Source organism: Poecilia formosa, unplaced genomic scaffold (genome assembly GCF_000485575.1).
Source record: "Poecilia formosa unplaced genomic scaffold, Poecilia_formosa-5.1.2 Scaffold776, whole genome shotgun sequence".
Taxonomy (NCBI): domain Eukaryota; kingdom Metazoa; phylum Chordata; class Actinopteri; order Cyprinodontiformes; family Poeciliidae; genus Poecilia; species Poecilia formosa.
The window spans coordinates 1-14,766 of record NW_006800715.1 but is presented as its reverse complement, the minus strand read 5'-3'; the positions used below and the strand labels follow the sequence as shown (position 1 = coordinate 14,766).

The following is a 14,766-nucleotide window of genomic DNA, read 5'->3' as shown; positions in this document are numbered from 1 at the left end:
CGTATCTGATGGGGAAACGCGGATTGACGTAACAAGGGCATTACGTGAAGAAAAAAAATAATTAATTACTAATTACTGAATTTATTTAATTAAGTTTTCAGCTGCAGAAAGTCAGTAAAACACACAGAAAAGAAAAACCTGGCTATCTGCTTGCCTGTACACGCGACTCATTTTGTTATTAATGACCACCAGGTCAGCTTGTTTTTGGAAAAGTTGAGTATGCAATAAAACATCTCGCCACATGATGTCGCACTTTCATTGTTTATGTTGCTTGTTCTCACAGGCGTCACGACGTGCACGTATTAAGCCGGCCTTTAAATCTGTGCTGCAGATTCATCTAAAAAGTCAAGTTGAATGTTATTTGTGTCGAGAAAAAATAAATAAAACCAAAAGCAGACCACACATTATGTAGAAGTGGAGGAATGTTGGAATTTTGTGAGAATGAGTCATGTGATGTTAAGTCATTTATTGTCATTGTTGTCACAATAATCAGTCAACTAGTGTTGAAGTTTTGACCAAAGTCATCTAAGAAACTGAATCATGTGATATTAGCTGATTGGTTATTGTCATATGTCTTGACAGTCAAATGATTATTAGGTCAATCGGTGACTTTAGATTTGTACATGAGTTTTAGTTTGGCTTACTTTCCCTTTTTTCAGGTTTAGTTGAAGTGAAGAGGGGCATCTTGGTTTACATAGTTCACAAGGTTTCTATATCACCCATCAGGCGCTTCGTGCATGGCATCTGGATGTATGGTAGGCTAAAAAAAAGTCCTTATATCCCATCATCCGGATTAAACGTGTACTCTTGGGAATACCAGGAAAATGGGTCATTACTAAGGTCTTTGAACAAGATGATCCAAAAAAGTAGTAATAAAATCAACACAGAAAATAAAATAATCTGCCTTGACATGTGGGTATCTTATAGCCCACAAATATATAAAACAAAAAGAAGAATTAAGCATATTTTCATAAGAAAAATCTAATTTCTATTATGCATTTCAGGCAGATTTAATGAAATTGCTGTTATTTTTACTGCATACTGATGCTTTTTGTGGGTTTATATGCTTTATATGTGTTTGGATTCACCTAAAAGGTAAAATAATAATAAAAAAAACAGATAAATAAAAACTACCAGTTCTGGTTTGTCACATTTTAATTTTAAAATCTCTGAAGTACAATAAAGTATCTTGAGACTCAAATAGCTTTCATGGCTTAGGGATCATCCTTTACATCTCAATCAAACATCAAAGTAAGACACTTGATCCAACAGATAAAGCTCAGAAGAATCTCAGTGTTATATTTGTCCTATATTCTTTAAAAAAAAACAACAGGCAGAAGCAGTAAACCATTTTTGACAAACTTCACAGTGATAGTGCAACATCATCATAAAGCGTAAAAATTCTAGGTAAAATCAAACAGCAGGGTAAAAACGTGCTATAGTGTGTTCATGAAACAATAACGTCAACTCCACATCAGATTGATTCCTCAGCAGTGCAAAATGAAGTTTCTCAGCTCCGTCCAGAAGCTGCTCAGTTTGAGGCCACAAGTGGTTTTAGTGGTTTTTACTTGCTGAAGGGACACACAGCGTCCATGGCCATGAGGATGCTGGGAAACAAGAAAACGACACAAAATTACCAACGACTGCGCCAAACGAGGATGTCGATCCATTTCACTAATGTTGAATAAATACTTGGCAACAACACATGAAACAAAAAGCATTCCTCTAATGGAGAAAACCGCTTCTTTTACAAAAGCTGAGTCATTTTCACATTAAAAATGACACTTCAGGTTTAACAGTTACGACATTACAAATGCAGAATAAAAACGTGGTTTAAAAACAGGGAAGTGGACGTTACCTCTCAGCAGGGTATCCCCTTTCACACAGGTTCACCAGAGCATACAGATGCCTCAGCGCATACTCAAACTAAAAAAAAACAAAAAAAAACAGGCATTACATGTCAGAAACGTCTCCGTATCAGTTCAACACGTAAATAATCAGCCAGATTCTGGGTTGCTACGGGCGACCAAAAGGTCAGGAAGTTCCAGGAGAAGAAGAAGAACATTTTCTGATTCCAGCCTTACAGCTGAACGAGAAACGACGTGGGGAATCCACTGACTTAAAAAGAATATGTCAACCACCAACATTTTTGTCAATGTGGACTAAAAATTCCCAAAATACTGTACTTTTATTTTATTTTTTGCCTACTAAACAATAAACTAAGTCACAAAGTAAGAAATCTTTTTTTGTTGGAAGGGGAAGTGTAATTATTATAGATTCAAAATGTAAAAAGGGTTTTTGCTTCATTAAAAGAAAGTGATTCACTCTGAATATTTTAATGTCTCGAGTGAAAATAGAAATTCTTTTTGTCAATTCTGAGCATTTAAAACCAGATTTTAGTAATTTTTTTATTGAAAGGTACACAAAGCCTGAGTATTGAATACTTTGTATTGTAGACAAAATCTTCTATTGTGAGATTTTAATTTGTCTGTAATCATTTTCAACCTGATTAAAAACAAAGAAAATCTCAATGTGCTTCCACCACCACCTCATTCTTGAATTCTTGTGGGCCGCACAACATCTGTCAACGGGCCGTAAATGCCCCCCAGGCCACACTTTGGACACCCCTGATGTGAATGTAAAACGTACTGTAATGTAGTTCATTTCTTTAAATCGTGCTTTTCTGCTAATATTTGAATTTTCACAGTTTGTCACTTTACAACCACAAAATGAAACATAAATTACTGAAATTTTATGTGATGGTTTGACATAAACTGGTGTATAATTGCGTTATAATTGATTGTTTTACTACCTCTTTATTCAGACCCCCTTTAATAAGTCAGAGCAACCAGCTGCTTTGAACTTCACCTGTTCAATTCATCATCTGAAATAGCAAAGAACAGAATACTTTGTATTCTTTTATTGTATTCCCTGCATTTATTAATTTTCAGGTTACTTGGTTATAGATTTCCTGACATATCTAATCATTTTTATATCTCAGGTGTATGCTGCATATTTCACATTCCAAACATACTTAGGTACAAATGTCCGACATTTTGTCGCATTCACTAAAAACGAAGAGTTGTGTGGAGCTGCTGGAAGTCGATAAACAGGAGATATTGCAGAGCAGACTCAGAAATGCTCAGAAAATCTATTAAAAAGCAGAACGTTTATATCACATGTTTTCTTTTGACAACCTTTAGTTGTATTACTTTAAAGGTCCATCAGCTTACAAACCGTCCTGCTATCCTTCTATCAGAGCGTGCCAGCCACAGTTTTGGATTAATGCCAGCTGTGTGTGTCATTTCTGATGAACAGTCTGTTAGAAAAGATGCACTTCCTGTTTTGAAGCAGAACCAAACTCGTGTCACGTGAAAGAATTTCAGTCATGCAGTCCAAAATGCTCACCTCATCAACCACAATGATCTGGATCAGTCTGATCGCTGGTCCGAGTTCAGACAAGAAATCGATAGCAATATATATGGCAATAGATAATAGGACTCCTAAAATATTCAATATAGAGAGTATTCACTGAACTCCGATCCAGAAGTGCACAGCATTCTGGGAGATGTAGGCAGAGGAAATGTTTTAGCCACTCAATATCTCACGGCCAACTAAAGCAAATATTGGTGGCATGAACTAACTCACTCACTCTTTGGTTACCTAGCAACTAGGGTGGGCGTTTATCGTATCGTTTATCGTTTATCATGATGCATTTCTTATCATGATGTTAATTTTGATTTATTTTTGCCACAATAAATTCTAATTAATGATATTAAAAAACAAAATAAATTGTTAGGATTGTTAGTTTTACTACTTTCTTCACTGTCTCTTCAATGAACGCATCAATAAATATCAATAAACTTGAAAATATGAGTAAATGAAGTCACTATGCGCTCTTTATTGACACAAATACATTTTGTTTTATCAAAAGGGAATGTTTCCAAGAGCAGTATTTGTGCTTGTGAGGCTATAAATGCTGAGCCACGCAGGCACAGGCAAACAGTTACTAAAATAAGAAGTGATTAACATATCTTTGCTTTTATTGTTGTCTAGTAACACTAATAACACAAAATGTCGTGATAAAACTTTAAGTCCATGTCGCCCCTACAATTTACTCAATATCACTAATGAGTAGCTTGCACAGCAGCAGTTTCAGGTTTCACCAATGTGCCTCAAAACTGCATAAAAATAAAAACCGCTTTTTAAAATTTTATTTTATGGCAGCATTCCAGATGTTTAAAACCAAATTGTCTGATCTGAAACGTTTATAAGGCGATGCGTCTCTCAGCCACTCGCCGTCCAGCCCTATTCAGTGACCGGTAGCGTTGCCTCTTACCTCAGGCTTGTGCCAGTTGAAGCAGCTGCGTTTGTAGTGGTTGACGGCAGCCTTGTAGCAGCCGTGCTGGGAGAGATCGGATCTGTTGTTCAAAACCTCCTCCGTCTTCAGCATGCTGCCGGTCACCTTCTCCACGATGTGGCGCATGGTCTCAGCCAAAGTCTCCTTGACCTGAACGCACGCAAACAAATCATCAGTTTGAAACGTCCAAAGTTTTGGAGCGCCCCCCAGAGGGAAGGAGGGGGGATTTCTCCTCTACCTTGAGGTGGGAGCTGATCTCCGCCAGCAGGGCCCGCGCCGCTCTGATGTCATTGGAGGACATGAGCTTCCTCTTCAGGATGGCCAGGGGGACGTCGGGGCTCGGGGTCAGGTCCTTCTCTGTGATTGGTGGGTTGGTCACCTGAGGAGCAGGTGGCCTGTATGTTTTTGGGTTCCCCTGAAACTGGATAACCTTCATGTGGGCCAAAGTCTGCAGAAAGACAAACAAAAGCGAAATAATAAAACACCAAGAATAAACTATAGACACAACTCTAGAGTTTCCCGTCTCTCACCTTGTTGCCGAACTGCTGGACGTGGCTGGTGTTGGTTTCGGTCCTCACAATTTTGAACTGCTTCAATAGAGTTTCCTTGGTCAGGTCCTCCTGGGAACCCAATGTCACACCGCAAAATAAACATGAATATTTACTCAAATAACCCACGCTTTAAAAACAACACGTTTTCTCCTAGAATCTTGTGTAAGAGAAAAATTACCGCATCCGTTCTGATTTGCAGTAAATGTTTATGATGAAGTTTCTGTTTACAGTTTTTTTCCCCCTCCAACAGCAGATCTCTTTTATGTCACATCTAATTCTTCTTTTCAAAAGCAACTTGCTGCAGCTGCTTTTACAAACATTCACCACTTCCTTTTCCTGCTCATCCGACAACAGGTGTTTGGAGCAGAGAACGTATTTTTTCCTAACCCATACAGTTGAAACCATGTTTTTGCATAAACTGCATAAAAATACACTTTTTACAGAACATTTCTGTTCTCACTATCTGACATCAAATCCCACCGTCCCTTTCCCGTTTTAGGTCAAGCTGGGATTACCGACAATTATTTCTAAAATGGAGAGCGAAATCTACGTTATTGTTGTGTAAATGAGTAGCATAAAGGTTCAGACGATGATCATCACATGGAAGCATAAAGAAACAAATGTAAAGAAATCAGCCAAGACTTCAAAAAGAGAGTGAAAAAGTGGCTTTTGTGCCTTGGAGGTAATTTATGAAGATGCCGACTGAAGGCAGTCAGTCATACAGTTTATATTCATATTCAGATGGGAAGTTAAGGTTTGGTAATAAACGGGTCCTCCAAACGGAAAATGACTCAAAGGAAACAAGAGACAAAATGCCTCGATAAACAAAGTCTGAAGGTTTTACCAACTAAAAAATTATGAATAGAGCTGAGAAAGTGAGTGTCAGCAACTTTGATATAAGTAGTAAAGTTAATCAAATATCATTTAGTCATACAGTTTTAGACAATTCAGACAAACTGCTGCTAAAACTGCTGAATTTAAAGAGAATTAAAAATTTCACAATGACATTTTCATCTGACTGTGGAGAAAAAAAGGATGGCGTCTTTTTATACAGTGTGTATAAAAATCTGCTTCCAGATTTTTGTATATTTCTTAAAAATGTATATGAATTTTTATGAAAATACACAAGTTTCTTAACCGTTGTATCTTTTAAGAAGCTTCCTCAGAGTTGCAGAAATCTCAGAAAGAAAAACTTTTTTAGACATGTTAAAAATATCTCAGAGCAGCAGCTGGCTGCAGAAATGTCAGTTCACTCAGGTTCCCCACTTCCTAAAACGTTAATCAAGACGTTTCAACACGTTGAACTCAAAACCTACCAATATAAATACATTTACTTAATTCAAGTAACTGACAGATACGCATTTAAAGCCCGACTGCTTCCTTGAACTCTAACATCACGCACCGCATCAGAGTCCTCCATCCAGTTAACGCTGTACCAGTCGCCCAGGTAGGTGTCCCTGCTCTCGTCATAGTAACAGGCGTATGAAGACTCGTGATCGTTGGCTGCAGTGGTGGCGTACACTAAAAAAAAAAAAAAACACAGGCAACCTCGGGTTACACCGCTACTTCAGCTGCGATTCGACAGACATCACTAACCAAAATACTTTAATAACTTGTATTTAGCCAACTTTAACGTTTCAAATAACTAAATGAAACTGTCAACTTAAATTGTTGGTTTTTTGCCACCAGCATGTTGCGTTGACAGGTTTTAGCAAACCAATGGCACTTACTGCTAATCTTTTGTCACCTAAATTGTAAAATAAATAAATGTGTAATGGGTTGTGCTCCTTTAGTTTCCATGAAATGTCAGTCTGAAATATTTTCAAACAGCCAAATCAATCTTTTCTATGGGTTTGAGGAAAAACCTCTTGTTTTAGCCAGCTGAGTGGCAGTGAGCAGCAACATGTGGGGAAGTGGCAACATGGAATCTCTCGATGCTCCATAGAACCAGAAAAAAAAAACAATCATTGGTTCTAACTTCCTATTAAAAAGAATTTAAATAATGTGAACAGTAGTTTTAGTAGTTTAAAACTGTAACGTCTAAAACAATCTCAGAGTGTCTCGGCTGGTTCTGACCCGGTTCTAGTCCATATCCTTTGTCCAGGATCATTTTCACAGCCTCTGAAGGAGCAGGGAGTCCTTACACTTTCTTCATTAACTATTTACACTACTACCATCAGGCAAACAGGAGAACCAGCTCACAGATACTCAACTTTGCTTCTCAAGCTGTAGCAACTTGCTTATTTCATGTTTTCATTATCTTTGTTTTTATTAGTCGAATAAATTTCCACAATAATCTGTCAAATAACCCGGGGAAGTGCATTCTCATTTTGCTGCTACAAACACAAAGAAATGTTAACAAATGAAGTTGATGTCATTCTGGTTACTAAATATGGAAGAAAGTTTCTATTTGAGAAGTGAAGTATACTTAAATCATGATCAGGTGATGATTTCTAGGAAAGAAAGTCTTTGATTCTTGACCTTTGAACTGTAAGCAGGGTCTGTTTATCACATGATGCTCAGAAATGGCCACAAGCTTTAAAGCTGACATCACAGAGTTCAGACAAACATCTAAAAAGGACCAGAAGGCTAACAGAGGATCAAAGTCCAGTCTAGACGGGACAAACGATAACAGCAAAGAAGAAACGAACCACATGACTCTGACTCAATCTGAGACTTTGTATCAGTGGCTTCAAGTCAAAGTTCTGCTCACCATCGATGTTATCAGGCAATTTCTTCATCATCGACCCAGACTCACACGCTTCGATATAAAACACCATCTGTGGAGGAAGAACATGTCAGTATTCTGCATCCTTTGACCAGAACGTCTCTGATCTCGTGTCCAGAGGCTCACCTTTTTGTACATCTTGTTTTGATGCATGTACTGGATGGTGCTTTGGAGATCTTCAACGTGGAGCTGGAAAACAAGAGGAATTTTAACTGGAAGCGGGATGAATAGACGCAGTGTCTGCTGCAGACTGACAGACGTTACGTCACCAAGGCAGCGGGCGCTGACTAGGGAATCTGTCTGTTTGTCTCCACCGTTACAGAACATGAGAGACAAAGCAAACGGCGACAGGGTCGGGTTTTTTTGTTTGTTTGTTTGTTTTGGACAAACGTCAGACTCAGCAGTTTTGTTTGTGACTGTTTTGCATCACTCTGCTGTTCGACCTACAGACCAACTCTGAATCTCAAAGTTGCAAAGTCAAACTGGTTAACAAGAAGTAGCAGATGTCAGCATAATCAGATAATGTCCAAAACTTGTGCAGGTTCATTCTAGTGAAGCTCCAGTGTGCAGAAACTTTTCAAACTGATTTATAATCATATAAATGACAGATCTTAATTTAGATTTTAAAACATAGGTGAAAGCTCAAAAATCTGATCTTTTTTCAATCAGAAAATGAACCATATTGAGCAATGCCCAGTCGTGGTGACGACACTCTTCGGTGTGGAAGTAGTTACTGACTGAGAACGACTGAAAAATTTATTTTATTTGTTTTTTGAGTATGAATTTAGAATAAGCTCAAAGACGCAACAAGTTATGTAAAAGGAAACAATTTTCAACGGCATATTTGTAGCTTCATCAGCCGGCAAGAAAGAGCAAAACTTTTAGGAGATAACAGGAAGGGTGAATAAAGCACAGCAAATGTTTTTTATGTTTTTTTTTTTATGTTTTTCAGACTTTAGGTCTGGATTCTCTGCAATACACACAAAGATTGTTTTTCTGTCGTGCTAGCTGTGCTTCACACAAATATAAATTTGTCAAAAAATGTCAGATGCACAATTCTTTTGTCTTTGTCGTAAAAATGTTTGTTTATATGTGACGTCACCTTCCGATAATAATAGTATCGGCTCACAGCAGGAAGGCCGTTCTGACATCTTATTGCAATATGATAAACTGATATGAGCAAAAAGTTTTAATCTGCAGTTTAGGTCTTAAGAAAACAGAGACAGGAATGCTCACATCATCGTTGGGGAAAGCCAGAATTCCAGGTGCCCCGTGGTCAGTGAAGTACACAAACACATGATCGTTGGGGCCGCTGCCAAAGAGAAAACAAAAAGAAAGAAAATAATGTTACCAAAAAAACACTAAATAAACCAGATGAACCAGGTGTGCTGTGTCAGGTGTTGTCTTTCTAAAACAAAAATAAGCTTTCCTTCCTCTTGTTTCCCACTTACCTCTTCAACACCTTTCCAGAACCACCTTTGACTGCCGAGGCGTCTCCCTTCAGAACCGCCAAGAAGTTTTCTGGGGTCACATCCTGCCAACAACCCAAAACAAAAACAAAAACAAAAAAACACACACACACAAAGAACAAAGTTTACTTTCATTCATAGCTGTGCCATTTACAGTTTTTCCACTAAAGCTGGTTCTGAACGACTCACATCCCCGACGTAGTCTTTAAGCACTCCCTTGTACACATCTGTGCCGTTGGGCTTGTTGATCAATATTCCAGGGGTGGGGTTTCTGGAAACAACAAAATGGTTCGAGTTCAGAAAAAAGGAAGCGCAGAGAGCTGACAAAGGGTTTTGAAGAGCTGACGAGGAAACAGGCGAAGGATAATGATTCACGTGTCAGGTGACAGAGCCGGTGAGAACGCTGCAGCACTTTGCTGATTTTATATTTAACAATCACATGATGTCGAGCTGCAGATCATCGTCTCCGTCCCAGAAATCACGTCATTATTTGGATAAAACAAATGTGCCTGGTCTGTACGTTCTGTATAAGAGAACCTGTGTTGGCCGTGTTCGTTATTCATTAACCACTGACCCAGATCTCCATAATAACGTCACATTACAGCACACTCCACATGTAAAGAGTAACTTCACCCACTTTCTGGAGTCAGAGATAAGGAGGATTCCTGTTTACTGCATTTAAAAGTCAATCATAGGCTGCGTTTAATCCACCATGCAGCTCAAATAAATAAGTCAACAGAGCCTACTGCTGAAGAAATGACTTTTTGTTGATATTAAAATAAAAAAAGTGAGTTATGTGGTAAAACAATATTTGATGCTTTGATTGCAACAAAACCACTGATAAAAGAGAAATTATTTACAGAATAACTGTAACAATTAGAAATCTGATTGGACAGAAACATAAAATTTTCTTTATTTTTTTCAACCAAATGAGCAAACTGAGTTGAAAATCATAGTCCTTATGTTTTATGGTTTTTTTTGTCTGCGCCTCTTTCACCCGACGTCGGGTCAAACCGACTGATAAGGAAGCACCATCAGCGTTTCCTCGTGACTTTAGCCGAGCCTCTTCATGATTAACGACACAAGGCTGGTGTGCCACAGAGACAGGGAAGCTGGATTTTTTTTGGTTTGTTTTACTGTGGTTTAAAGATGTGTGACAAGGATGCCCCTATGGTGGAAATATTCCCAATGTTTTCTAAAAAAAAGTCCCGACGACTTTCTCTGACTCTGACAAAACGACTCTATTGTGCTACGTTTCTCACCAAATCAACCTGAGCTCAGCCGCTTTATTTTGAAAACTAGCTCACTGGCAGATTTTCCGTGCCTAATATTTATATCTTTTGCATCTCTCAATGATCTTTTATACCAAGGTTGGATTTCAAAAGAACCCAGATTTACCAAAACAATGTGAAGCATCTTAATAATCTGCAAGAGGAAGTACCAGCGTGACAAGCCCGTCTTCTTACTCCTCCTTTATTTGCGGCACACAGCTAACCAAGCTGGCTGGTAGCCTACACTGTTATTTAGCATGTTTGGAAATAATTAATGGAAAGCTGATTTAAAACTACAATTAGAAACGTTCGACCAGCAATATCTCTTAAGCAGGCGATGAAATAAAATCATCTGGTTATTACTGTGTTAGTCTGTAAAGAGCATCTGAGGGGAAAAGTTGTTCATTTTAAAACCCTTATATAATTTAGAGAATGTCTATCTATTTACAATAACACTATTGTACAAGTAACAACTGTAAAGATCAATATTTTTTATTATTGTTGCAGATCATTTTATTCACTATAGTTTGAAATATTTGTATAATAACGTGATATCGTAAGATTATAAGTTTGTTTTATATAATTAAATGGTGAAAACCCATCAGATTAAACACAGAATGTTGTACTTGTATGTTATTACTCGTAAACGCACTAAGTGCAATACCATTTAAAAAGCTGGTTATGATTACTTTTTAGATTAAATATACAGTAATAAATTATCATATTGTATTTCTTTAAATGCTTCACACACACGGCTCTATGCAAAGATGTGGAGAAATGCATTGTGCACATATGTTTTATAACTGAGCACGTCAAGCAGAGATGGAACTGGAACATGGTGAAGTCATATTCATATTCCAACTTCAAAATTAAGCCCCGTTTACACGACAACGATTTCAGGTGAAAACGGAAGAGTTTTGTTGTGTTTGTACTGTACATTTACACGAAACCACCGAATGTTTTCTCTAACGGCACAGATTGAAAACGGGTTCCAGAGAGCGATGTTTCTGAAACGTACCGATGTCCGTTGTTGTGTAAACAGAAAATAGATCTTTTCTTCCAGAGAATCCCCAGCTCATGCATAGTATGACGCAAAACATAGCTGCTTCCTACAATCCACAGAAGAAGAAACTACTCACAATGCTGGTATTACTACAATTCGTCTTTCCCCATCAGATAGGGTTCCCCCAGCGTCTCTTCACCGCTCCGCACCGCCCAGGTGGCAAAATACACAGCTGCTTGTTCAGTGCTCTTATCTAGAGAACTACGGACCAGCCCCGGCTCCAGACGAGTTTAACAAGGGGGGCATCGACTTATTTTGTTGGATCATTGTCGTGTAAACGCCCCCTTAATCTGAACATGACATAAATAGCTGCTGGAATCTGTTTCTTTCACTGCATGATTGCTAATTTGTTGCATTGCACATAATAATAATATTTCTCCTGAGTGCAAATACAACCATCCCAAGTACCACCAATGGTACATGCACCACAGCTTGAGAACCACGAATGTAAACAGTTAACAATCCCTCCTGTAAGTTCATTTGTAGTCTTATAACTTATTAAGAAATGAATAATAGGCATGCAGTTTCTGAACTCTTTAGAGGAAAGGAGAATTAAAGAAACAGTAAGAAAAGCAAACTCACGCCTCGTTTTGTGCCAAGTCATCGTACATCATGACCACAATCTGCTCGTCCGGGATGCCATTCCTGTGGACAATCTGGTAGGCATGGCAGACGTCGGCCTGCGCGAGGAACACACAGACAATGCGGGTTAACAAGCACGTTCACGCGGTGAAACAAACTTCCTGGGAAGCTGGGAAAGCGCAAAGCGACGAGGAAGGAAGCTTATCTGCAGTGCAATGTGTCTGTGTTATCTGGGGCGAGTGCGGGTTTCGGGGGGAATAAAAAAAACAACAAGCCATGAGTCATTCCCACAGCCCCACGTTTGTTCCCGTTTTACCTGGTGCCTGTAGTTGTACCAGCCGTTGGAGCCGGCCACGATAACCACCCAGTGCTTCCCAGAGTCCGGCTCCTCCGGAGCGGGATACCCGAGGACCAGACCGACGCTGAGGCCGAGCAGCGAGAGCAGCACCGCCTGACGCATTATTCTGTCGCCTAATTCAGGAGCCCTGTGTGGGTGAGAAACAGAATAAAAACGTTCTTTTTAGGGAATCTTAACCACGCAGTAAAGTAAATACTACCACCGGGACAGAGAAGCACACATATGGAGGATTAAAGACACAATCAGACTGCTAACCAGCCACCTGATGCCTGTTGTCACATGACACATCCATTCTGGGAAGCTAGCGAAGCCGCGGGAGCAGCACAGTAGCCAACTACTTTTTATTTTTAAAATAAAAAACAGTCAGATATTTCTGACTCTCCAACGTCACAAAATAATGCAACATTTATGACAGAAATAAAACACGTAGCTGTTTAATTACCTTTAATGCCTTGGTTCAGACGGTTCTGAAGAGGTGGTTCAGCTAGATGTGCATCCCGAAAGGGCTGGCAAGGCAGGTTTATAAGCGACGTCGGGAAAAGCGCATCAGCCAATCAGAGCGCGCGGTGGGCGGGCCTTAACTGTAAAAGATCATGTGATTCAAACAAACTCAGGCACAGACCTGCCAGCAAGTTTTTTTAGTGAAACCAAAAAAAAACTAGAGCACAGAGTACCTTCATAATCAAATAGGATCATAGTCCTGGTGTTGTGGAATTATGATAGAAAACACAGCTTTAATGATATCAGGTGTTAGAAATAAGATACTGCAAATAAATGAAAAAGAAGACTTGATTACAGGATCAGATCAATGTAGTGTCACGTTGCTTTCTTTTAAGAACTCAGGTTGCTTTTTTTTTTTTGAACTGGGGTAGTGTATATTCTCGAACAAATACAGCTTATGTGTCTCTATCCAATGGTGCACACGAAACACAGCTGGCACACCACTGTAACAAAGGTGAAGCCCAGAAAGACACATATGAATCATGATCACAAGACTGATGAGCCACACCTTCAACTGGCACTTAAAAGCACCAGGGCTTGATCCGTATATTAAAGTTAGAAGCAGATCAATCCATAGAACAAAATTTATTAAAAAGCAGTTTTCTGAAAATTTCAGACCAAATTCCTAAAGGAATGTTACAATCTCCACTGGTTGCCAGTTTTGTTCAATAAGTTGTGTTTGATATTTCAGGACAGTTTTTAAGGTACTTGTTTATTACAGGTGGCACTAAGGTGTTTAAAACATTGTAAAATGTTTTGAAAGTTTTCAAAATGTAACATCTCATATTGATCTAGATCTTTACAGCGGTTATGTGTAGATTGTTTTGACCATTTTTAATCACCATATCTGCATCAACTTTTCAGATTATGCTTTGATAGTGATGGTCTTAATATGAGTCTTTAAGGACAGGACTTTAACTAGTTTCAGCTCTTCATCATCCAGAAGGTATGGTGTATGGTGTTCGAATGTTTTCCTCCTAAATTTAGCATAAGTTCAATTAATTTTCTGTGTGTGCAAAGGACAAGGAACAAGTTCTTGCTGCCTCTTCAGGATTATTTTGCTATAATAAAGATGACTATGTTATCGGCATACAATTACACATTAACATATATACATTACATATTAACTGTTCCCTATATGCGCCCTTAGGGGACTCCTATTTATGAGTTTCTTTAGGGTGATTTGACAACATTGACCACTGAGCACTTTTATGGTCTTTGCACTCACTTTACAATTTGCTTTCCAAGTTCTGAGCTAAACATAGCAGGAATTGGATTTTCCCCTCTAAATATTGGGCATAACCCCAGTTATTACACTTGTGGCATGTTGATTGGAACAAATTATTGTTATTCTTTCATCCAATTTCCATTTCCAATCATATATATATATATATATATATTCCAGTTCCAGTATATATACTGGAACTGAAGACCACAGTGGTGCCTGTGGTCATCGGGGCCCTCAGGGCAGTCACCCCCAAACTGGAGCAGTGGCTACAACAAAGCCCAGGAACAACATCAGACATCTCAGTCCAAAAATGTGCAGTTCTAGGGACAGCCAAGATACTGCGCAGAACCCTCAAGATCCCAGGCCTCTGGTAGAGGACCCGAGCTCAGAGGATGAAAGAGACCATCTTTTTTATATGTATATTTGTATTTATTTACTTCGACATTAACAAAGACAGAGATTAACATTTTCCTGTTCATCTGGGAAATGGTGGACAGGGAGAGCCTGACTAAAACTACCCGGATGTCAGACAACATCTGGGTCTTATTATGTGTCTCCGCTTATGAGCAACTTCATGTTCAAAAACAAGCCCAAAAAACCGCAACTCATTAAGTTTGCTAGCAACTTTATTAAAAAAAATAAAAAAAAGAAAGAA

General features: G+C 38.8%; 1 protein-coding gene and 1 long non-coding RNA gene across 2 annotated transcripts; one reads left to right on the top strand and one right to left on the bottom strand.

Annotated features, from left to right (window-relative positions):
- Positions 1 to 1,137: 1,137 nt before the first annotated feature.
- On the bottom strand, positions 1,138 to 12,931 carry lgmn (legumain). The gene is made up of 14 exons (XM_007543147.2): positions 12,825 to 12,931; positions 12,341 to 12,509; positions 12,025 to 12,122; positions 9,298 to 9,379; positions 9,091 to 9,173; positions 8,876 to 8,951; positions 7,766 to 7,828; positions 7,625 to 7,691; positions 6,314 to 6,432; positions 4,891 to 4,980; positions 4,599 to 4,808; positions 4,340 to 4,510; positions 1,859 to 1,926; positions 1,138 to 1,607 (listed from the first exon to the last, which is right to left on the bottom strand). The coding sequence occupies exons 2-14, from the start codon at positions 12,482 to 12,484 to the stop codon at positions 1,565 to 1,567; spliced, it is 1,314 nt and encodes a 437-aa protein (XP_007543209.1). The 5' UTR covers positions 12,485 to 12,509; positions 12,825 to 12,931; the 3' UTR covers positions 1,138 to 1,564.
- On the top strand, positions 1,934 to 12,003 carry LOC107834804 (uncharacterized). The gene is made up of 3 exons (XR_001660628.1): positions 1,934 to 2,231; positions 7,587 to 7,591; positions 11,993 to 12,003. It is a non-coding gene; the product is annotated as an uncharacterized LOC107834804 (long non-coding RNA).
- Positions 12,932 to 14,766: the final 1,835 nt, after the last annotated feature.

What these genes read in the sequence shown, in the direction of transcription:
- lgmn (XM_007543147.2), bottom strand. Translation starts at nt 12,484, where the DNA reads ATGCGTCAGGCGGTGCTGCTCTCGCTGCTCGGCCTCAGCGTCGGTCTG. An exon ending in TTAAAGACTACGTCGGGGAT is followed by an intron (nt 9,174 to 9,297) that starts GTGAGTCGTTCA and finishes GGTTGTTGGCAG; the next exon opens with GATGTGACCCCAGAAAACTT. An exon ending in AGATCAGCTCCCACCTCAAG is followed by an intron (nt 4,511 to 4,598) that starts GTAGAGGAGAAA and finishes GCGTGCGTTCAG; the next exon opens with GTCAAGGAGACTTTGGCTGA.